The sequence below is a fragment of the Tachyglossus aculeatus genome, chromosome 4, assembly GCF_015852505.1.
Source record: "Tachyglossus aculeatus isolate mTacAcu1 chromosome 4, mTacAcu1.pri, whole genome shotgun sequence".
NCBI classification, from domain to species: Eukaryota; Metazoa; Chordata; class Mammalia; order Monotremata; family Tachyglossidae; genus Tachyglossus; species Tachyglossus aculeatus.
Genome location: NC_052069.1, coordinates 93374131 through 93399623, shown reverse-complemented (window position 1 = coordinate 93399623; position 25493 = coordinate 93374131). Strand labels below are relative to the sequence as shown.

The 25493-nt window shown below is 42.7% G+C and overlaps 1 protein-coding gene across 1 annotated transcript in view; it reads right to left on the bottom strand.

Annotated features, from left to right (window-relative positions):
* The window catches only part of CALB1 (calbindin 1), a 32183-nt gene extending 6933 nt beyond the window's left edge, over nt 1-25250 (bottom strand). Inside the window, exons 1-6 of the mRNA XM_038745884.1 lie at nt 24976-25250; nt 24279-24355; nt 20132-20206; nt 3779-3862; nt 3614-3670; nt 283-360 (exon numbers count right to left, since the gene is read on the bottom strand). Coding sequence (XP_038601812.1) covers nt 283-360; nt 3614-3670; nt 3779-3862; nt 20132-20206; nt 24279-24355; nt 24976-25054 — 450 coding nt within the window. The 5' untranslated portion in view covers nt 25055-25250. The remainder of the gene's footprint in view (nt 1-282; nt 361-3613; nt 3671-3778; nt 3863-20131; nt 20207-24278; nt 24356-24975) is intronic.
* Between the last annotated feature and the right edge of the window lie 243 nt (nt 25251-25493).

Here is a 25493-nt window from a genome sequence, read left to right as displayed (position 1 = left end):
TAAATTTGTCACTCAATCTGGCCAACAACTAAGAAAAAATGGTGAAAAAGAGATGGAGAGGGTAAAGAGGGATAGAGGAATGATATGAGAGAGAAAAGGGAAAGGGGATAGTACCACTAGAATTATATGAAGGAAAGAGAGGAGTAGTAAAAAGGAAAAATGTGGCCACCGATAAAATTCAAAAATCAGCTGCCTGAGTGATCCAAGTTAGCCATATAAAAGCTGCCATGGGCACTGAAACGCAGCAACCTTTTTTGAATGAAATGTAGGGGTTAGTCTTACCATTAGATCCGTGTATTCTGCTAATTTTGAATCATCAAAAGTTTTATTTGCTTTCTCTAGCAAATCCTTTAGAAAGTTCTGTGTAAATGAACAAAACAGATCAACATTAACAAAATTAACAGCTAAGGAAAGTGCTTGTACTTGAGTCCAGAAAATGGGAAGGTTTTCATGTTATGGAAAAAAACTATCCCTAAATGAGTTATTTCAGGTCAGTTCTTTCCAGATCTGATTCTGTCCCCTGCAATCCATTCCCTGTCACTCTTTGATGCTACATTTCAGTCTTTGTTTAATTAATGGGGAAAAATCCCACTTCTAAACTGAATCCAGTAATAAACTTCATTCTTCAAATTGAGGTTTCCGATTACTTTTCATTTCTGCTTGAAACATAATTATTAGGACAAAATTATGGGTGTATTTAGATGATTACAATTCTGATAGTTCCCCATGAACCCCCCCAATTTGTCTGGGTTTAGCTAGTACTGGAAGAGTTAAATCTCATGGCCAGGCTCCCTGACCTCAAGCTTATAGAGAAGCAGTATGGCTCAGTGGAAAGAGCACGGACTTGGGAGTCAGAGGTCATGGGTTCAAATCCTGGCTCCGCCACTTAGCTGTGTGACTTTGGGCAAGTCACTTGACTTCTCTGTGCCTCAGTTGCCTCATCTGTAAAATGGGGATTAAGATTGTGAGCCCCACATGGGACAACTTGATCACCTTGTATCCTCCTCAGCACTTAGAACAGTACTTTGCACATAGTAAGCACTTAACAAATACCAAAATAATTATTATTAAATTATTATAGTTGCCGGAGCAATGTCCTTTCACTTTGCTTTTACCAACAACTCAGTTTGCTGCCAATGTATGTAGTAGCTTCACGCTCAAACCATCTGATTAAGAGTGATGCCATCCCTTCAGGCTGGACACATTTTGGACGACACAGATTTATGTATCAGGCAGAAAATTGATCACAACCCACTTTTACACTTATTATTATGGCATTAGTTAAGTGCTTACAATGTGTCGAGCACTGTTCTAAGCGCTGGGGTAAATTCAAGAAGTTAATCATGTTGGTCACAGCCCCTGTCCCACTTGGGACTCACTGTCTAAATAGGAGAGAGTAGGATTTATGCCTCAGTTAAAGGGTAATCCTCATCAACAGATATAATTTTGCTAGGTGTGGTGGTAAGTGAATAACTGAGGGCATTAAAGCTAATTTTTGTTAAAGGAAAATAAATGGAAGATTTGTTAAAGGCGTGTTCATTGTGGGCAGCAAATGTGTCAGTTTGTTGTTATATTGTACTCTCCCAAGCGCTTAGTACAGTGCTTTTTGACTGTTGGCTGATTGAATCCTAGTAGTTAGGAGGATCACCCTTTGGTGTCCTTCTTAGTCCCCAGAACATATGATGTGTGAAGAAAGTTCCCAAAACATTCAGGGCGCTTGTAGTAGCTGTTGTGGGACAGCAGTCAGCAGGCAATACCATCAATGCTATTGTGCGATTGATCCACCCACTTAACGTCCTGGCCTGGACTGACAGAGGCTACAGTGAGGGCCCCCCTTACACCACCCCATTCCTTCCCCCAACAGAGCACTGGTATCTCTGGCCTCCTGGGCTACTGTCTGTTCTGCTGGTCCCTGAACCAAAATCCTGATGAACAAAACACTAGACTTTGGTGGTCCCTTGGGTATATATTTACTAGTTGCTTCACATAGCAAATGCCTTAGTAGCAATGCCTTTCATGGCTCTCTGGCAAACATGGCAACCGCTGGGCACCTGGAAATTAACAGCTGTGAGATGAAGGAGGTAGTGAGCTCAGAGAATAACTTCCCAGTAATTTCTTGTACCCGAAAGATTAAAAAAAAGAACTTTTGTTGATCCTCTCGGCTTTCTTTCCCTCCACCCGGCTTCATGTTTTTTCCTCTTTTCACTTGAAAATGGAAATGATGCATAGAAAACTCGAAAACATCTGCCAGAGTGAATTCCTTTCTTGCTCACAGAGGGCCTGATGCAAGATTTTAGTTGAGCAATAGACCGTCAGAGGAATTCAGGAGTTATTCAATGAATCACGTTTGAGAGACGGGTCTCTGAGATTCAAAATCCTGTGGCATCTGGGAATTATTTCCTTTTCTCTCCTGCTTCATGGTATTTAAGCTCATTCATTGAGAAAGAGACTGGAAAAGTCCAGGGGGCTATCCTGTGCACAAATAAACAGTTCTCTCTGATCGGAGCCAATTTCTTCCCTTCAGAAGAGGGAGCTGAACCAATATTGAATTTTCTCCTCACATCCACCATTGGCTTAGTCAAGAGTAGGGCTATTGGTCATTCAACATAAATTGAATTAACGTGAAGATACTTTGCCATTCATGGTTTAATTGGCCTTTTTTACTATCAATCAGTCAATTGTATTTATTGAGGGCTTACTGTGTGCAAGGTACTGTACTAAGCGATTGGGATGCTAACCCAATTCAACCCCAGAACGACTAGATTTTTTTAATGACTCCTTTGAAGTGTGGATGACCAAATGGAAAAGTTCAACTTCCAAACTGCTGTTCATTCATTCATTCATTCAATCGTATTTATTGAGCGCTTACTGTGTGCACAGCACTGTACTAAGCGCTTGGGAAGTACAAGTTGGCTACATATAGAGATGGTCCCTACCCACTGCTGTTGATTACACAGTGCTGTACACATCATTTCAATTAGGAGTTCTCTATTGGCCTTTTTAATATAGGCTAGTTCCTAATTGAAACATAAGGGTAAATTAGAAAATGCAATGCACACTTAAATAAATAAGATTTTCTTAAACATTAAAGATATCTGTGAAATATTTATTTATATTAATGTCTGTCCCCTGCTCTAGACTGTCAGCTCATTGTGGGCAGGAAACATGTCTACCAACCCTGTTGTAGTCTTTTTTTAATGGTCTTTGTTAAGCACTTACTGTGTGTCAGTCCCTGTACTAAGTGCTGGAGTAGATACAGGCTAATTAGGATGGACATAGTCCATGTTCCACATGGGATTCACAGTCTTAATCTCCATTTTACAGATGAGGTAACTGAAGCACAGAGAAGTGAAGTGACCTGCCCAAGGTCACACAGCAGACAAATAATGGAGTTGGTATTGGAACCCAGATCTTTCTAACTTCCAGGTCTGTGCTCTATCCATTAGGTCACGCTACTCTCTTAGTACAGAACTCTGCACACGGTAAGTGCTCAATAAATACCATGGATTGATTGATTAAAATCCTGAAAATAATAATTTTATTATTTATATAATAATAGTAAAATAATTTGACTAAGAAGGGAGCAAATCAAGGCACACTGTTATTCACTTACCCTAAGTTCCTCAGTTTCTATGAAGCCACTGTGGTCAGTGTCATACTTTCTCCATGTCTGTAAGCAGTAATTCAAAACAGTTTTGGCCAAAAAGCCATCGTCAGATTTGAGTAGCTTTACAAAAGACCCAATTGAGAAACAGAGCCCATTCCCTTGCGTTGCTACCTGCATGAATTCTTCACTTGACTTCAGCTGCTGGCATCTAAAGAGCAGCAGGAAGTTTTCTTCCATCGGTAATATGTGAGCCAACTGGAAAAGATTGAAAGGACAAGAAAGTTTCCATGAGACTGGAGATTATTTTAGTGCCCAGGGCAACTTTCATAAACCAGGTCTCCAACGGAGGGAGGAGGAGAGGAAGGGAAAGAGAAATAGGAGATTGACTGATATCCAAAAACCCAGAGGTTCCCACTCACTATCTTGGTAAAAAGTCTCCTTCTCTCCATTCTATATCAGAAATACTTTAATCCTGCACTCCTTTTGTGATTGCCTCTGGTTCAACTGTTCTGAGGGCTCCATTCTTTTCATTAAACTGAACAGTAATTCTCTGGTTCGAATTGCCCTGCACTTAACATGACATGTCTTTGTTTAGGAGCAGTTCTACTCCCCAGGCCTCTGGGCAGAGATGAAAAATACTCCCAACTCATTTTCTGCTTGGGGGCTTCACCCTTAGGATTTCAGGTTATGATTTTAAAAGATGACCCATCATGAAAGACAAATTTGAGTCCAAATCTGTTTCTTTTTAGTGATTTAAAGATGGCCTGTGCATAATAATAATAATGTTGGCCTTTGTTAAGCACTTCCTATGAGCCAAGCACTAGTCTAAGTGGTGGGGTAGATACAAGGGAATCAAGTTGTCCCACGAGGGGCTCACAGTCTTCATTCCCATTTTACAGATGAGGGAACTGAGGCACAGAGAAGTTAAGTGACTTGCCCAAAGTCAAACAGCAGACAAGTGGCGGAGCCAGGATTAGAACCCATGACCTCTGACTCCCAAGCCCGGGCTCTTTCCACTCACACTAAAACACCCCAGCATTTTTATTTTCTAGCACAGTGATAATTCTAGAGAATCAGGAAAGCTGCTTGTATTTTCACTTGCCTATTCCGTAACCCCCTGCTCCGTTCGAGGGGCACAGTAGCCTCTGGAACAGAGCTGGAGGCCAACATTCTGATTTTATCTTAGAGGCCAGGGACTATCTGCCTAGGGCAAAATGAGGTAGGCAGGAGTCATTGTCTTATAGAAAGGGAAAAAGAATGTTGTGGACAACACTCTTGACCCTATTTCTCCCTGTTGGGAGAAGAGCAAATGGTCCAAGGGTGTGAAAGGAAAGGAAGGAGTAGAAGAAGTGCAGAGAAAGTTGATCAGCCTTGGGAAAAACCTGGTTTGAAGAAATCAGTGTGAAGACAACTAAGATAAAAGTAAGCCAAGCAAAAGAGATGGAAATCAAAGCAGCTACATGGCAGAGGGTATCCTCAACATCGAGATGAGGAGAACAAGGAGGCTCCCAAGTGCTCAGACCTGCAGAGGTTGGATCAGTCTTCTATCGGAGGAGGCAGATCACACGCTGACTCTTTCTTGTTTCCAGGGATCCCTCAGTCTGTTCCTCCGGCTGACCTTTGTATGTCTTACCATTCATTCATTTCATTCAATTGTATTTATTGAGCGCTTACTGTGTGCAGAGCACTGTACTAAGCGCTTGGGAAGTACAAGACTGGTATGGCTGGTAGCAATTCTGCTGCCTCATCAACCTATTCTCAGCCAGGCCCTTAGCTGGGTTATTTTGTAGTTGTTGTTGCTGTTTTTTTGTTTTTATGGTATTTGTTAAGGGCTCACTATGTGTCAGGCACTGTACTAAGTCCTGGGGTAGATACAAGCTAATCGGGTTGGACACAGTCCCTGTCCCACATAGGGCTCACAATCTTAATCCCCATTTTACAGAGGAGGTAACTGAGGCCCAGAGAAGTGAAGTGACTTGCCCACTACGTGGAGCAGGTAACTTCTGACTCCCAGGCTTGTGCTTGTAGCTGTTTTGAGGTAGTTCGGGGGGAGCTTCTGGGGTGTGAGAGGCCTAGAATATGCCATCCAGGGTTGGAAGTCAGCCTTAGGGACAAATCCCCTGCAGCAAATGAAATGGGGGATTTGGTTTTAGCACAGTTGGTTGTGTCTGTTGATTGCTGTAGTGTACTCTCCCAAGCTCTTAGTACAGTGCTCTTCACACAGTAAACACTTGATAAGTAAGATTGACTGACTGAATGAATAGCTGACTGGGATTATTGAGGGGAAACAGCATGGCTCAGTGGAAAGAGCCCGGGCTTTGGAGTCAGAGGTCGTGGGTTCAAATCCCAGCTCTGCCACTTATCAGCTGTGTGACTTTGGGCAAGTCAATTAACTTCTCTGGGCCTCAGTTCCCTCATCTGGAAAATGGGGATGAAGATTGTGAGCCCCACATGGGACAACCTGATGACCTTGTATCCCCTCCAGCGCTTGGAACAGTGCTTTGCACATAGTAGGTGCTTAACAAATACCATTACTATTATTATTAAAAAGGGGATGAAGATTGTGAGCCCCACGTGGGACAACCTGATTACCTTGTATCTACCCCAGCGCTTAGAACAGTGCTTGGCACACAGTAAGCACTTAACAAATACCAACATTATTATTATTCCCCCTTCTAGACTGTGAGCCCATTGTTGGGTAGGGACCGTTTCTATATGTTGCCAACTTGTACTTCCCAAGTGCTTAGTACAGTGCTCTGCACACAGTAAGCGCTCAATAAATATGATTGAATGAATGGGATTGCCTTCCCCCTAATATGGGACTATATTTCCAGAGCACCTTGATCTCCCTATGGTCCTCACTGCATGTCGCAAGCCCTCTGATGTTGACTACCAGCATGGCCTAGTGGTAAAGCAAAGACCTGGGAGCCAGAGATCCTGGGTTCTAATCCCAAACACATCACCTACCTACTGTGTCACAACTCCCCTGTGCCTTGGTTCCCTCATCCACAAAATGGGGATTCAATTCTTGGTCTCCCTCCTACTAAGACAGTGAGCCCATGTGGAACCTGATTATCTTTTATCTGCCCCAGCATTTAGTACAGTACTTGACACATAGTAAGCACTTAATAAATACAACAATAATGATTATTATTACTGTCCTAAATCAGCCAGAAGCCAGGTAGAACGAGGTCATAAAATTCCAACTTAGTTGTCCGTGACCTGGGTCCCAGGACAAGAGTGGAGTAGGTGGGAAGGAGGGCCGCGGTTCGACTAGAGAAATGGTACGGTAGGTTTACATAGCCCAACCATACACAAGGGAGAAAGAAGCCTCAGGGGATTTTAGAGCATGACAATTGCTGGCTCCTCTGGACCCTTTCCTTTCTGTATGGCTTTTGCAGTTGGATTTATACACTTTATTCATTCCACCCTCAGTCCCTCAGCACTTATCCATAATTTATTAATGTCTGTTTTCCCCTCTAAATTTTAAGCTCCTCGTGGACAGGGAATGTGGACAGAGAAGCTGTGTGACTTAGTGAAAAGAACACAGGATTGAGAGTCTGAAGGACCTGGGTTTTAATCCTGGTTCCGCCACTTGCCTGATGGGTGATTTGGGGCAAGTCATTTCACTTTTCTTTCAGTCACTCATTCAGTCGTATTTATTGAGTGCTTACTGTGTGCAAAGCACTGTACTAAGTGCTTGGGAAGTACAAATCGGCAACATATAGAGATGGTCTCCACCCAACAACAGGCTCACACTTCTGTGCTTCAGTTACCTCATTTATAAAATGGGGATTAAGACTGTGAGCCCCATGTAGGATAGGGACTGTGTCCAACCTGATTAACCTTTAATGACTCCAGCATTTAGTTCAGTGCTTGGAACATAGTCAGCAATTAAAAAAACATAAAAAAGTGTCTACTCACTCTGTTGCATTGTACTCTCCCAAGCACTTTAGTACAGTGCTCTGTACACATTAAGTGCTCAATAAACTAGACTGTGAGCCCATCTTCTAGACTGTGATCCCATTGTTGGGTAGGGACCGTCTCTATATGTTGCCGACTTGTACTTCCCAAGCGCTTAATACAGTGCTCTGCCCACAAGTAAGTGCTCAATAAATATGATTGAATGAATGAATAAATATGATTAATCAATTGATAGATCCAAATCTATACAACAGGATCTGGATCTGTGTCCACCTGACTGAAGTCCTTGAAGAATTTCTGAGAGGCATAAGGGAAAGGAAAGACCAAAGTCCCTTTTGACCTTTTAAACTATGAAAAATGACTTTTTTCTTGAACAGCTTTTCTTCTCTCTCCATATTTAAGTCCTACTTAGACTATGAGCCTGACTGTGTCTGAACCCATTGTCGTGCTTAGAACAGTACCTGGCACATTAAGCACTCACCAAAATACCGTACAAAAAAGTCATGTCTATTCCTTGCCATTTCACCAATGCTTTTTTTCCTTCAGTGTGCAAGTAAAACAAGAACTGATCTTCCAATAATAAAAATAACAATAAAAATAATTGTGGTATTTGTTAAGCACTTACTATGTGCCAGCCATTATACTTACTAAGTACTGGGGTAGATACAAGATAATTAGACATAGTCCATATCCCACATGAAACTCACAGTCTTAATCCCCGCTGTACAGATGAGGTAACTGAGGCATAGTGAAGTGACTTGTCCAAGGTCATATAGGAGGTAAGTGATGTGATAGAGCTGGGGTTAAGGCCTAGGACCTCTACTGCTCAGGCCTGTGCTCTTTCCACTAGACCATATTTCTTCCCCAAATCCCCCTGAACAGGAACTTGTGGGGTATTGATTATGAAGAAGGACTACTAAGGGGCACTCATTTTCCAAATAGCAATGGAACTTATAATTGTTTTAATTGAAACATAGCCAAGAATCAGAACTGAATTGCTGAATCTGATGTATTATTTTTGAATGACTGAATCAGGTGGAAATATTTGGTCAAATAAATGTATCAGAAGCATGACTTTGAGGGAGTGAGTCCATTTTCTATTTTTTTTTTACAGGAAAATGATAAAATATACAGAATTTATGGCCTTTTAAGGTGGGATTTGCCATGTTTATCTCATGATTTTTTCTGACCCTTTGATGGAAATTGTTCCTTTCTGTTGGTAAAAATTGATTTTTTGTCTTTACAGATCTGCACTTTTCTTTTGATATCTATTATCACCTTAATTTTCTGATTCTAGAGTTAAGAGAGCAGCAATCTTACTGAGGTCCATTCTCCAAAACACGAAAGGACTTTCTTTCGCAGCACTGCTAAAGAGTCATTTCTTAAAGGAGGCCTTCCCAAATTAAATTATTCCCTGCCAGCTTCACCATCCACTCCTCCTAACACACACGCACACGTGCACACACACACACGCGCACACACATTTCTGTTATACAAGGGTTATGCCTTTGATATATACTGTTTGTCTGCAGTACTTGAGTATAATCCTGCTGCTGTCCCAGTGGAAAGATCACTGATAGGACACCTGGGCTCTAGTCCTGTTTTCCCTGTCATTGTCTAACAGAGGTGAAGACCTTTGCAGTGCATTTTGCAATGAGCTGCCCCCTTGCCTACCTTCTCATCTGTTACACAAGCAGGAACATGGCTGATGGGAGTGGGAGAATATAAGTGGTTTCGTGCAAGACACTTGTATGACAATCAATTAAATTCTTTTTGCAGATTCTTGATCCTAAAGTCTCAAGATCAAGGCTTACCACAAGATGGGAACCTTCATCACCCTTGGGCTTGTTCTTCCTCACTGTGAGAGCTAAACTCCCTGAGTCTACACATCATGTTTTATTCTTTCCCTGTAATTCCCCACACAGCTCCTAGTTCTGTGTCAACAAACATTCCACAAATGCTGTTGATGATCTGGAGAGTGGACTCACAGATTTTCATAAGCATATTTTCTGCTCTATCCCTCTAACCAGGACCACAAACCTCACCCCATCACACTCTTGATTTTAAGCTGACACCACGAATCAATCCTCAGTGGATGACAGGAAACCCCCTTTCATTTTGCTTTGCACATAGTAAGTACTTAACAAATGCCTTCATCATTATTATTATTATTTAAAATGATGCTAGCCTTGACCTTGTGAAATAAGCCTTGTCATCTTCTGACCAAAGTTCATCAGTCCATGAATGTTTAGTGATAAAATGGTGATTATTTCTACTTGTTATTCATCTTGTGGCTTTTCCTTGTCTTATTTGCTTAGAAGAAATGTGAGTAATTAATATATTGCAATCCATCAATCATTGTATTTATTTTTTACTGTATTCAGAGCACTGTGCTAAGTGCTTGGGAGAATACAATTCAGTTGGTCAACCCTATTCCTGCCTATAAGGAGTTTACAGTCAATCACTTAGTTGGTTGATTATTTGCCTAGTGGAAAATTATGTTGCAGAAGATTATGAACACAGCAACTCTTTCGCTGGGCACACACAAAAACAAGAGGTACATCCTAAGTTTCCATCTCTAAGAGCATTTTTAAACTATATTTTAAAAGTAAAGCTTTTGTGACCTGATTGTAGAGTCTCAATGCAGAAATCTTTCTCTACCCATCATATTTCACAGACACAATGATAAACAATGATGATAATAATAATAATACTTGTGTCATTTGTTAAATGCTTACTATGAACCAAATGCTTGGATAGGTACAAGGTAATCAGGTCAGAAACAGCCCCCACCCCACCTGGGATTCACAGTCCAAGTAGGAGAGAGAACAGGTATTAAATCCCCACTTTACAGTTGGGGAAACTGAGGTACAGAGAAGTGAAGTGACTTGCCTATGGTCCCACAGCAGGCAAGTGACAGAGCAGGGATTAGACCCCAGACTCTCTCACTTCCAAACCCAAGTTCTTTCTAGTAGGCCAGTAGTAACAGCTAGATGTTCAAGGCTCAACAACTCTCTATAAGTCCTCTCTAGTCCAACTTCTTGCCCTGAGGCAAGTCCTAACTAAAGTTTTGTGTGATAATTGCTTTCTTGGTAATATTTAAAAGGGAGACCTTAAAAATTTCCACACTAACTTGTTCCGGTATCTGGAACGTTGGCTACATTCTTAAGCAGTGGGCACTAAATCCCATCCATCCCAATGTAAACCAGTTCCTGCTTGCCCTTTGAGGAAATAGAGAACACCTTCTCACTCTGACCTGCCTAATCTCCCTTCGTAGACTTAAAAATTGTTATTGAAGTCCCCGTCAGCCTTTTCTCCTTTGTTACCAGTTTTTTCTAGTCTCTACTTGGAAGATTTCTTTCCCAACCCTTATCATTTTGTACTGAACTCTCCCTAACCCTTAGTCCAGTGCTCCACACGTAGTAAGCACTCAATAAATACCCTTGATTGAGTGACTGATTTCAATGGACTCCCCTGGATGCTCTCCAAGGACTCCATGTCTCACTGAATCACAATAAAGGTTGCTGGTTTTGGAAACAGAAAATATCAAATTTCAAATCCTCTGTTGTTATTTTATCCCCTGAATAGATAAGCATCATCCACTTCAAGATTACTTATCCACTCCTCAGTAATGGAATTACCCCTATCTTCTGAACATCCCCAGCATATGTAAACCCACACTCATCAATACATGCAAGCACCCAAAGAAAGACTATATGGTCAGAGCAATGTTTTAATGAGCTTCTAGCTCATGAATTAAGGATGCTCATATAACCCTGGAGAGTGGCACAGCAGTACCTTGAACAAACTCAACTCAATGTCCATTTTCTGATCTTGAACATGTTTGAGACAGTAAAGCCAGTAGGGAAAAGATTTTACTAGCACAGAACACTTTGGTCCCACCAACCCTTTTAATAAAGATCACACTTCACATGGTAGATCTTTTCTATATAAATGAAGTATGTTTGGCAACAATGGCATATTTCACCCCATTGTTATAAATGGCTTACCTTTGCTTCTTCCCACTAGGATAGAAATATATTTTAGCATCATTTAGCAGTTGAATTTGCAAATAGATCAGGTACACACATGATTCTCCCAATGCATCTAAGGATGGGGTAACTCTTAACAATGTATATGAAGTAGCAGGGAGGCATAAAATGTCTTCTATGAGTTTGGTGAAAGATCATCATCATCAGTGATATTTATGGAGGCATGACTGTGGAGAGTACTGTATTAAGCATTTAGGAGAATATGATACAACCGAGTTGGTAGGAAACAATGTGTTTTCAGTCTATAGGGGATTGAAAAAATGAATGATTGAAAGCACCCCAGAAATCTCTAACTTTTCTAGTAAACTCCCACCCTTACATTAGCGTACAAGAAGCAACTGGAAAGTTTCTTTCTCCAAAGCCTCTTCCTGAAGAGAAGAATCTTCCATCAAATTTATCAGACACTGACTCAGACTCTTATACTGGGAAATGGCTTCTCTTCCTGAATGACACGCAATGTTTCTAGGCACAGACAAACCCATTTCTTCCTTGTTCAAACTCATATGTAGAAGAATAGAGAGCAAAGAATGGTTTGGGAAGTGACTTAACCTTAAATGGTTTCAATATCGAAGGGCTACAGTTTTAAGGTTTATGATAACATGGGCTTTCAGACTTAACTCTCAGGTGACTCATTGACCTGGAAAGCAAGTCTATTGTCAAGAAAGGAAGTTAGATGTTGGCCCATGGGAACAGGCTAAAAGCTTGAAGTTGTACCAACCCAAGATATCTTTGCTTTGAAACTTCCTTTAATGAGAGCACTAGAGATGAAAAATCCATGCCTTAGCTATGAAATCATTCAGCCTTCATGTTTTAAGGATTTTAATTAGCCTTCTTCATAGAAGAACTATTAGAGAAGCAGTGTGGCTCAGTGGAAAAGAGCATGGGCTTTGGAGTCAGAGGTCATGGGTTCAAATTCCGGCTCTGCCACTTGTCAGCTGTGTGACTTTGGGTAAGTCACTTCACTTCTCTGGGCCTCAGTTACCTCATCTGTAAAATGGGGATTAAGACTGTGAGCCCCACGTGGGACAACCTGGTCACCTTGTAACCTCCCCAGCGCTTAGAACAGTGCTTTGCACATAGTAAGCACTTAATAAATGCCTTCATTATTATTATTAGTATTAGTATCCATTGAGAGTATTTTGCACTCTTGGGATACTTGTCCAGTTATCACAGAATTCATTGCAGGGGGTGAAATGCATTCATATGAAGAAGTTTCTTATTTCTGGTTGATTTAGAACACATTAAAAATAAACTGAGCCTACAAAGAATGAAAATAATGGAATATGCATATTGTGCTTTCTTCTCCCTACATATCTCTAGATACCAAGTGCACTCAATAAATGTTATTAAATGAATGATTGATATCCATGTAAATATACCAATTCTCTAGATCAGGCAGAAGGTACAATTTTGCAGTTTAATCACTAGCTTCAAACATAAGGACTCCCTTGACCTACAGTATCTCACAGGACTGACTCAGCCTATCATGTCTGTAAGCCAGACAGGATGATTATAATTTGCTTTGGATGTGTCCTTAAATTCCAATTTCCCACAGGGGTATTAACTATGGTCTGATCAAGATTAATAACTTATGTACAGGGACTGAGTCCCGCTGTGCTTGAAATGAATATCATGATGCTTTTTTCAAGATAGATCTGGGCAGGCTATAGATTGTTAGTAGTGCCATGCTTCTGAGCACAGGCACTTGTAGTGAACCCAAGGTGGGATAAGAGAGAGAAATATGGAGAGAGAGAGAGAGAGAGAGAGAGAGAGAGAGAGAGAGAGAGAGAGATCGATCAAATCCCTAAAGCCCTTCTTTCACTCCAGCTTCACTGTACCCATTGTGGGGGGGTGGGGGAGGGGGGTGTTCCACCACATCTCAGCCATGGAAGCTGGACAGAACACAACCAATAGCACTTCAACCTTCTTTCCTAATAATAATAACTTTGGTTTTTGTTAAATAATAATAATAATAATAATAATAATAATGGTATTTACTAAGCACTTACTATGTGCAAAGCACTGTTCTAAGTGCTGGGGAGGTTACAAGGTGATCAGGTTGTCCCACGGGGGGCTTACACTCTTAATCCCCATTTTACAGATGACATAACTGAGGCTCAGATAAGTGACTTGCCGAAAGTCACATAGCTGACGAGTGGTGGAGCCGGGATTTGAACCCATGACCTGTGACGCCAAAGCCCGGGATCTTTCCACTGAGCCACACTGCTTCTCTAAGTACTTACTATGCCCCAAGCACCATTCTAAATGCTGTAATTGATACAAGTCAATGAGGTTAGACACAGTCCCTATCCCACATGAGGCTAACTCTTAATGCCTATTTTTACAAATGAGGTAACGGAGGCCCAGAGAAGTTAGGTGACCTACCCAAGGTCACTCAGCAGGCATGTGGCAGAGCCGGGTTGAGAACTCAGGGCCTTCTGACTCCCAGCCTCATGTTCTATCCACTAAACAACTGATCCTCTAAACCCCTTTGTCAATTAGGAAATTCTGCTGTCACCACAAGTATTCAGGTTGCCTGGTGCAGTCTTAGAGTCCTGGTCAGCTCATCTTTCTCAGACTGGGGAAATTCTGAACCCCTGAGAAGTTGTAATGAGAGAAGGGGTTTGGTCTTGAAGTGGACTAATACTCTGAGGTCTTCCCCAGGAAGGGCACAGGGCATTACCAATTGATCTAGCCCCATGGAAGTTTCCACTGTCCTGGACCATCCTGAACACCTGAAGCTCCGAGCATATCTCAAGGCTGGTCTGGACTCAGAACGATTCCGGGGTTCCTCAACTTGACCTAAGATTCAAGGAGTCCCTCAAGTTGGCACACTTGGCATGCTTCAGAGCCATACCCCCCAACAGTGGGGGATTACAATGGAGGATTATGCCATTGTCGCTCCCCTCCTGCAGTCAGACACACAACAAGTCACTTCTCTGTGCCTCAGTTACCTCATCTGTAAAATGGAGATTAAGCTTGTGAGCCCCATGTGGGACATGAACTGTGTCCAATCTGATTAGCTTTATCTACCCCAGTGCTAAACCCAGTGCTTGACACAGTAAGCACTTAATAATCCTTCCTCTGCCACGTGACTGCTGTGTGACCTTGGGTAAGTCACGTCACTTCTCTGTGCCTCAGTTACCTTATCTGTAAAACGGGGATTAAGACTGTAAGCCCCATGTGGGACAGGGACTGTTTCCAACCTGATTAGCTTTTATCTACCTCAGAGCTTAGAACAGCATGGTAAGCATTTAAAAATATCATCATTAAATACCTTTAGAAACAAAGCAAAAAAAAATCCTCAGAGCCAACTTTGACACCTCACTCTCTCTCACTCTTTCTTTCCCCATTCAGGTGGATATGCACCTTCTACCTCTAGGCACCCGAAAAATTTCCTAAAGCCAAAATTCTTTCCAGACATTATTGACCAGCTAGTTTATTGACTTCCATCTCCTTCACTTGGGTCTTTTGTCATGGACAAAATAATCTTTCACATTGACTGTTCTAACTTTGTGACGTCCCTTACCCAAACCCTTCATTTGTTCCCTGCTGTTTTCTGGGGTAATTTCCAGTTGATCCTGAAACCTATAACAAAAAACCATAACGAGTCCACCCACATCTACGTTGCTCCTTTCTTCCCAGGCAGGCAAGCCCTCCTGTTAACCTAATTCATTCCATCTTTGACACTTGCATCTTCCTATAACAGCTCAGTTTTTTATAGTGCTTTTATTCCCAAAGCCCTGTCATCTCATTTTTGCCCTCACAACGACTCTGTGAGTTAGGTAGAAAGGCAGATATTATTATCTCAAATTTACAGATAAGGAAACTGAAGTTAAGTAACTTGCTCTTGGTCACACAGATTGCAAGTGGCAGAGCTCAAACTTGAACCTGGTTCTCCAGCTTCCATTCTGATGCTTTTCCATTGAGAAGCAGTGTGGCTCAATGGAAAGAGCCCGGGCTTGGGAGTCAGACATCATGGGTTCAAATCCCGGCTCTGACAATTGTCAGCTGTGTGAATTTGGGCAAGTCACTTCACTTCTCTGTGCCTCAGTTACCTCATCTGTAAAATGGGGGCGAAGACTGTGAGCCCCACGTGGGACAATCTGATCACTTTGTATCCTCCCATCACTTAGAACAGTGCTTTGCACATAGTACATGTTAACAAATACCATTATTATTATTACACCATGCTGCCTCATTATATTCCAAACAGGATGTCTACTAAATAGCCATCAGGCCACCTTTCTCCTCTTCCAAATCTGGCAACGAAGACTCCATCTCTTCCTTAGCCTTCCCAACCCTTAACCACACTTAACTAATTAATGAATATGATAAAGGCAAAGAAAATTGGGGATTCTTTGCCCAAAGTAGACAACTGTCATAATTATAAGAAAATTAAAGATAATAAATGGGATTAGTACCACTTGTAAACCTAATGAGAACTAGGTGCTTTTGTCTAAGGACTTGGAGATCTGACAATAGTTAGATAGAGTAACAGAAAAACAGTCCCTATGAAGGGCAACAAATCCTGAGTTGACATTACACTCATATGATATGCGGTACAGGTGTGGGAATAATTAAAAAAGAGTCCAAATAATCTAATTTTATAGGATTCCTAAATAAATTGGCTTTAAAAAACGCCCTTCTATTTCTATTTTCAACTACCATTTCTTCATATCCTAATAATTGATGCTGGGGTGAAAATATGTCACGTTATCTTGAGGATAGATTTTTTTAAAGACATTCAGTCTGCCTTTTTGGGGAAATCTATATTTAAAAAATGCCTGAAAAATCCCTCTTCTTTCACAAGTTTCCCTTTATCAGCCTGCTATATTTAGGACACCAGCCATAAGCTTAACTAGCTCCTTCCTAAATCTAAGAGGAACTGATTCTCCACTCACCGTCAAAGGAAGCCATGGATAACAAATAAAGCTATCACCATAAAGAAAGAGTGGCACTTTTAATTTTTATAAATTGTTGAGTATCCTTTAACTGTAAGGATCATATGGAAAAATTCAGATAGTTAATCAAAGTTGTGTTTTTTATGGTCATTTCAAGCTTGATGGCAAGTGCAAAACCAATGCAGAATTTAAAATACTAGGATGCTACCTTCTGAAGTTGCATCAGTCCCCCACTCCGTTTTAAGTAAGATCCCTTTCATCCTGGACCTATTCCTTTCCAGCTCTCTACTCCTCCTCGCCCTAACTGAAACATGGTTGTCTCCGGATGACACGGTCTCTTCTGCTGCTCTCTCTAGTGGAGGCCTCTTCTTCTCCCACTCCCCCAGACTCAAAGGAAAAGGAGGAGGTGTCGGTTTCCTTCTCGCCCCCCAATGTCGCTTTCGCACTATCCCTCCTCCCCCTTCCCTTTCCTTCGCTTCCTTTGAAGCCCAAATTATTCGCCTCTACCACCCCCTCCAGATTCTTGTAGCCGTCATCTACCGCCCCCCCCGGCCCCACCTCCAACTTCTTTAACGATTTTGACCCCTTTCTCACCTTCCTTCTCTCCTTTTCCATGCCCACTCTGATCCTCAGAGACTTCAACATCCACATGGATATACCTGATGACTCCTCTGCCACCCGCCTTCTATCTCTCCTTGATGCTGCCAACCTCTTACTCCACCCCACCTCACCCACTCACCAACTTGGTCATACCCTCTACCTCATCATCTCCTACCACTGCACTGTGTCCACCCTCACCAACTCTGAAATCCCTCTCTCTGATCATAATCTTCTCACCTGCCTCCTCACTCACACTCCTTTCCCCTGTAAATCCATATTACTCCCTCACAGAGATCTCCACTCTCTTGACCCCATCCATCTTTCTGAGCGCCTCACATCCCACCTCACCTCCCTCTCCTCTCTACCCAGTCTTGATGATCAGATTACTGCTCTCAACTCTACCCTTTCTACTCAGCTAGACTCACTCGCTCCCCTTTCCCTTCGCCGCTCTCGTACCACTAACCCAAAGCCCTGGATCACTGCCACTGTCCGCCTCCTTCGCTCTTATGCTCGAGCTGCTGAACGCTGCTGGCGAAAGTCTAAACACCATGCCAACCTCATTCACTTCAAGTTTATCCTTTCCTGCCTTACCTCAGCCCTCTCCTCTGCCAGACAAAACTATTTCTCCTCCCTTATTGACACCCATGCCCATCATCGCCGTCAGCTCTTCCATACATTCAACTCCCTTCTCAGGCCCCCGGTTCCTCCCCCTCCTCCTTCCCTCACCCCCGACGATCTGGCCTCCTACTTCATTAACAAAATTAAATCCATCAGGTCCGACCTCCCCAAAGTCACTCGCCCCCCCTTTTCCAACTCCCCGGCTCTCAACACTCTCTGCTACTCCCCCATCCTCCCCAGCAGTATCCTCAGAGGAGCTCTTCTCCCTCCTCTCAAGTGCTACTACAGCCACCTGTGCTTCTGACCCCATTCCCTCTCATTTCGTGAAATCTCTCGCTCCGTCCCTTCTCCCCTCCTTAATTTCCATCTTCAACCGCTCACTCTCCACTGGTTCCTTCCCCTCTGCCTTCAAACATGCCCATGTCTCTCCCATCCTAAAAAAACCCTCTCTTGACCCCACCTCACCTTCTAGTTATCGCCCCATATCCCTCCTACCATTTCTTTCCAAACTCCTTGAATGAGTTGTCTACATGCGCTGCCTCGAATTCCTCAACACCAACTCTCTTCTCGACCCCCTCCAGTCTGGCTTCTGTCCCCTACATTCCACGGAAACTGCCCTCTCAAAGGTCACCAGTGACCTCCTGCTTGCCAAATCCAACAGCTCATATTCTATCCTAATCCTCCTCGACCTCTCAGCTGCCTTTGACACTGTGGACCACCCCCTTTTCCTCAACATGCTATCCAACCTTGACTTCACAGACTCTGTCCTCTCCTGGTTCTCCTCTTATCTCTCGGGTCGTTCACTCTCAGTCTCTTTTGCAGGCTCCTCCTCCCCCTCCCATCCTCTTACTGTGGGGGTTCCCCAAGGTTCAGTTCTTGGTCCCCCCCTTCTGTTCTCGATCTACACTCACTCCCTTGGTGACCTCATTCGCTCCCACGGCTTCAACTATAATCTCTACACTGATGACACCATAATCTACATCTCTGCCCCTGCTCTCTCCCCCTTCCTCCAGGCTCGCATCTCCTCCTGCCTACAGGACATCTCCATCTGGATGTCTGCCTGCCACCTAAAACTCAGCATGTCCAAGACTGAACTCCTTGTCTTCCCTCCCAACCCCTGCCCTCTCCCTGATTTTCCCATCACTGTTGACGGCACTACCAACCTTCCCCTCTCACAAGCCCGCAACCTTGGTGTCATCCTCGACTCTGCTCTCTTGTTCACCCCTCACATCCAAGCTGTCACCAAAACCTGCCGGTCTCAGCTCCGCAACATTGCCAAGATCCGCCCTTTCCTCTCCATCCAAACCGCTACCCTGCTCGTTCAAGCTCCCATCCTATCCCGTCTGGACTACTGCATCAGCCTTCTCTCTGATCTCCCATCCTTGTGTCTCTCCCCACTTCAATCCATACTTCATGCGGTTGCCCAGATTGTCTTTGTCCAGAAACGCTCTGGGCATGTTACTCCCCTCCTCAAAAATCTCCAGTGGCTACCAATCAATCTGCACATCAGGCAGAAACTCCTCACCCTCGGTTTCAAGGCTCTCCATCAGCTCGCCCCCTCCTACCTCACCTCCCTTCTATCCTTCTACAGCCCAGCTCACACCCTCCACTCCTCTGCTGCTAATCTGCTCACCGTGCCTCGTTCTCGCCTGTCCCACCGTCGACCCCCGGCCCACATCCTCCCCCGGGCCTGGAATGCCCTCCCTCTGCCCATCCGCCAAGCTAGCTCTCTTCTTCCCTTCAAGGCCCTACTGAGAGCTCACCTCCTCCAGGAGGCCTTCCCAGAGTGAGCCCCCTCCTTCCTCTCCCCCTCGTCCCCCTCTTCATCCCCCCATCTTACCTCCTTCCCTTCCCACAGCACCTGTATGTATGTATATATGTTTGTGCATATTTATTACTCTATTTATTTATTTATTTATTTTACTTATACATATCTATTCTATTTATTTTATTTTGTTAATACGTTTGGTTTTGTTCTCTGTCTCCCCCTTCTAGACTGTGAGCCCACTGTTGGGTAGGGACTGTCTCTATATGTTGCCAACTTGTACTTCCCAAGTGCTTAGTACAGTGCTCTGCACACAGTAAGCGCTCAATAAATACAATTGATTGATTGATTGATTGATTGTTAGAGGGTAAACAAAAAAATTATATTTCCAATATATCAAGGTCTGAAATACGGAATTGTGTCCAGTGAAGTGTTTGAGGTTAATAAAAGTGTATTTACTCCTATGTTTCGATGACTCAAGGGACGAAATGATTGAAATGTCTTTAAATGAAACAATCTGTTGAACCAGAAAACTGAGGTACTCTCTAGCATGTTGCCATATTATGTCAATGCTAGGCAGAGCTATAAGATGAAGTAAATATATTAAAAGCATATTCTAGAAATATGTATATGTAAAACGCAAACAAAGAAAGCACCTTACCTCCACCATTCCTATTTTTCCATCACTGCTGTGGCCATACTGATCCACAAATGCTTTCATTTCAGGTGACAAGTCCTGTGAATTTACAAAAGAAGATCAATTTTGCATCAGAAAATCAATCAAGTAAAGGTCAGGTTTACTCAAACAAATATGTCTACTCCCCCAGAATGTTAGTATTTTTTCAATAAGTCAATGAACTTAAAATTATTTCTTCAGCTTTCAAAATCAGCCATTCAATTTTTCTATCATTAATAAATTTGAAAATGCATTATCTTCAGGTACCAGGAGACCTTCATTCTCAACAAAAAACAATGTAACCAGATAATAACACCATTTAAATATTTTCTGATTATTTATGCTTCCAGAAAGACATGTGTCCGTATCCAGATATCTGCTATTGCAATAACGTCTTAATTTAACCATCATGTTTTCTGATTTCAAATGCTGAATCTTGTAATAAAATTGTCTTTCTTTACCCTCGGGTAAATTGAAAGATAAAGGGAAAGACCCAGACTCCTTCAAAATACAAGTCCAATATTCTCATAGCAAGTTGGAAGTCATAATACTACCAATTAAGTAGATTATTTTTTCTCGTCAGGGAAGGAGCTGGCCAGAGCCAGCTTTCAGTTCTCATCTGAGAACCGAGACAAGTGGTTTCTCTAGATTTGAGCAATTGAAATTTGTCCTATGCCCTGCTAAAACAGAGATGAATGTTACCTTTCTTGGCCAGTTTTTCCTACATCAATGTGGGTAAACAGTTCTTTGGAACTCGGTGTTTACTTGTTTCAAATGTGTCTCACATGATTCTGTGAATGTTACTAAATATGAGAGGAGAGAGATCAAGTTCATTTATTTTTCGCACATAGCTGTTTCCATCTGTATGTAACTAATGTAATCTCTCTTCACTTAACTGGAATAGGTAAGAAGTGAATTTATCACAGAAAAAGTGTGACCTTTGAATCCAAATATAGACCCGGGGTACAGGTCAGGGTATTCTAGTTTTCTAAGGTGACCCATTTAAAGCAAACCCCATTGCACTGTGAGCACTCTCTAAGTGGGCCACCCTGCATTACTGTTTGGCACTGTGGTCTTGGAAAATCGAGGCCTCAGTTTCCTTAGACCTAAAATGGAGGTGGTTTCACAGTTACTCCGAGATTAATGAACTACTGTTTATATTTGCTCTAAGGATTGATGAGTTATATACTGTGCTAAATGTTATGTAAAAGTTAAATTTGAGCTACATTAATAATACCACAAAGTAAATACTGTTCCTTAAATCTGTGAAGTAACCAAGCACTTTGAAACCCAGAGGTGTATTTCAGACTCATAGGTGATTGATAAAGATAACTTGCAATTCTTAAAAAGAGCTTATTATGAGTGGAAATAACTTTTAAAAACTGAAATAGTGCAGTTTACACATCAACACTAATGTTGATGTAGGCCCCTAAAGTACAAAGTCAACTTTTACTCAATTTCAAATTAAATTTTCTTAAAGATAATAATGATAATAGTATTCATTAAGTCTTTACTGTGTATCAAGCACTGTTCTAACTGCTGGGGTAGATTTAAGTTAATCCTGTTTAAAGTTGTTCCTGTTACATTAGCATTTGAGAAAGTTATATTCAGTAAAATTTTTAAAGCAGCTAACTGGACATTATGAGTCCAGTGGATCTTAATTGAAGTCCTCATCAGGGTAAAATTTAGAGTAATTCATAAGTGAAATAAGTTTAGTCCTCCAGGTGTTCCAAATTCCAAATTAAATGCGGTATATTAGTCTTTCCAATCTGTAGATTTCATAATTCCAGTTAAATACTACAGTTCTTTTTTAATGTATTAAAATGCCAAGAACTTGCGAAAAGATGAATGAAAAAGTTCAAAGGCTTACATGAGTACTGGGGAAGCTGAAAAATTTTCAGATACACCTGATTAAATCTGCTTTTTCAGTTAGCACAATGGATGGGGAATCCAGCTGTGAAGGGGGCACAATTCCAGTTATGAGGAGGAAGAAGAAACTAATGACAATAAGGAAGTAAATGAAGAGATGGAGAAATCATCACAGACCACTATATCCGACATCATGAATTATCTGATGTTCTCAGTCACACAGATGAGAAATTCAAAGCAGACTCAGGAGCCAAGCTAAGTAATCCAGTGAATCTGTGTGGTAAACCAGCAAGTCAGCTTCCAATCAAAAAATCACCTTAGACTAGATATATCAAATGGCGCAGAGCCTTAGTCCAGAAAAAGTGTCAGGGATCAAGATACCAAGCAATTGGAAATGTTCCATTCAGGGTTCTCAAATTCAGTAGCATTGGTTGGGATCATTTAATTGAACATTCCTGAAAAGGTTTATAACCAGAGTATTTATATGATAGAAAAACTGTGACACATGTAAGCACTTCAGAATCATACAGAATATATCAGCAATGTTCATGAAAAGGTATGTGTTATAGTAGGAGGGAGACAAGAATAATCTGGAAAAACGTACCCCACATTCAGTGAATATTCTGATTTTCAAGAAGAATAGGTTGTAAAACAGAAAAACAGCTTGTGGAAAATTCTGAATTTTGCTAGTGATGCACAAAGTCCAAATGAAAATATTCAATGAATTCTTCACACTGTAATTCCTGATTTTGATGTTTTTTTGGAGGAAGAGTGGCATAGAAACTCTTGTATGTGAAGGCCTTGACCCCTGGATAAGTGTTAAACTGAATAAACAATCTCCAAATCTGGGCAGTTTCAAATCAAGCTGACCAATGATTTTAGCAAACGATAATTCCACACTGAAGGTGCAAACTTGTGGAAACCACCATAGTTGCAGTCATAGGCTAATATTTAATGAGGGCATATTATATATAGATGTGAGTTCCAAATTTGCAGCTGGGAAATTAAGATGGAGTTATAAATGGTGCTGAACTCAAAGAGAGCTAATCAAGAACAAATGGCAACTAATTAGTTCGGATCCAGCATTCCATTCCAAAATCTAGTGCCACACAATTCCCAATAGATGATTAAAATGGTTACTTTGCTTCAGTCAACCAGCCTCAGCTAGAGTTAAAAGCATTTTCTTTTATTGCCCCAGACACATCCTGACAAAATTCTTATTAATTTGGAGTTTATATGGCAAACTAAGCCATTCATATTTAACAAGAAGATCCCTTTATTTAGCAGGTGGCTTTGAGCATGCAATCATCTTTTGAAATTATGCCACCTTAATGTATTTGTTTTAAATCATCACAACAACTTCAGTCCTCGTTGGATATTGTAGCCCTGTGGCAAGAGCATGGTCTTGGGAGTCAGAGGTCATGGGTTCTAATTCCTGCTCCACCACTTGTCTGCTGTGTGACCTTAGGCAAGCCACTTCACTTCTCTGTGCCTCAGTTACCTCATCTGTAAAAATGGGGATTAAGAATGTGAGCCCCCATGGGACAAACTGATTACCTTATTATCTACCCCAGCGTAGATATGTGCTTGGCACATAGTAAGCGCTTAAAAGACCCATAGTTATTATAATTATATTATTATTGTTTCGGTTACTCTAGAAAATTCGGTATCTGTCCCACAAAGAGCCCAGGAGCATTGCAGCTTTCCCGAGTTACTTCGTTCATCGTTGGGATGTTTTCTGCCCCGGTTCCTCTTTGGGAATGGTCCAAAAGGGATATTTATTTTTCCAGAACAGTTAGAATCCCTTAGGAAAAAAAAAATCCCTAATCTGCAGATCTGTTTCTTGGCCACCGAGGGGCAGAAACACATTTCCACATCTCTTTGATTCCCATTAAAGAGTCGAAACATTAACTCGTCCCCACTAACAGCCGTGACCGTTGCTCCGCTAAAAGATCAGATCAAAACGTTTTTTCACCGTCATTTGCATAAGTACACATTTCAGAACGATTCTTTTTTTGAAGGCGTTGGGGTCTCAGCCGGGAGTGGATCTGCCCTCTGAGGCATGCATTCTGCAAACGGAAAAACATGCTTCAGCCAAACTTCAATATTCAGTCAATTTAGATTCGCATCGGATCCAAAATCGGCAGCGGTGCTACTGGCTGGACGAGCTCGCAGAGGGTTTTCCAGTGAGGGACAGTGAGTTGGATTGGGCTCCGGAGGGGCTTTCTTTATTCTAAGGGGGAGGAAAGAAATCGGAACCTACCAATCCAGCTTTCTTGCGCGCCTGCTGCAGCTCCTGGATAAAGTTCTGCAGCTCCTTGCCTTCCAGGTAGCCGCTTCCTGCAAGCACAGAAAGGCGTCCTGGGGATCCCATCCACCCTTCTGACTTTCCCCCTCTCTTATCATAAACACATAGGAAGCTCCCAACAGATGCCATGATTATAATGATTCTTATTATTGCTGCCAGGGACCGTTCCGGAGGATGTCCCCAACCTTCCCTTTGCCAGTGCAACCATTCATTCATTCATTCAATCGTATTTATTGAGCGCTTACTGTGTGCAGAGCACTGTACTAAGCGCTTGGGAAGTACAAGTCGGCAACATAGAGAGACGGTCCCTACCCAACAACGGGCTCACAGAATTCAACCAGAATCCGGTCTCCCCCACTCCCTCCCCCGTGTCCACTCCAACCCCCATCCCGGGAGGTTCGGACACTTGAATCCATCCTGGATAGAGGGGAAATGGTGCCCCTATAATGAACGCTCCCCCTTTCCCCACTTCCACCTCCCCCCCCCCCCCACCTCCAGCTCTCGTTGCCTTTTGATCAGCTGGAGCAGATCAAAAGTTGGCAGTTAAGACCCCCTCCCTCCTTTTGAGGGAGAGGACCCCCCCCCCCCCACCCCGCTTAAGGAAAAACAACTTTTTTCAGGTTGGCAGCGCGGCTTTGGGGAGGGCAATCACCATCGACGTCGAAGTGAAGCCAGATCTCGAAAAACTGGGAAGCTGTGAGCTGGGAAGCTTGCAGGTGGGACTCTGCCATAGCGCCGGGATCAGCGAGTGGGTGCAAGTGTGGAGTGTGTGTGTGTGTGTGTGAATGAGTGTGAGTATTTTCTGGGGGGGGTGAGAGAGTGTTGTGTGTGTGTGTATGGGGGGGGGCGTGTTGTGTGTAGGTGTGTAGCAGCTGTGTGCGCTGTGCCAGGCCTGCTTGGACGGGCGCTGTCCGCGGTGCTGATGGTTCTGGCCGGGCAGCTGGTCCTGCCCGCCAACAGCGCTCTATATATCCCCATCTCCCGGCCCAGGCCACGCCTCCTTCTCCCTCCCTTCCTCCCTCTCTTCCTCCTCCTCCTCCTCCTCCTCCTCTCCCCCCTTACCCCTCCTCCTTCCTCTTCTCTCTGCCCCCTCCTTTTCCCCCTTCCCTCCCTCTCCCCCCAGGAGTGGACAGGTTGGCCACCCAGCGCCAGGCTGTTGAGGTCGCGGAA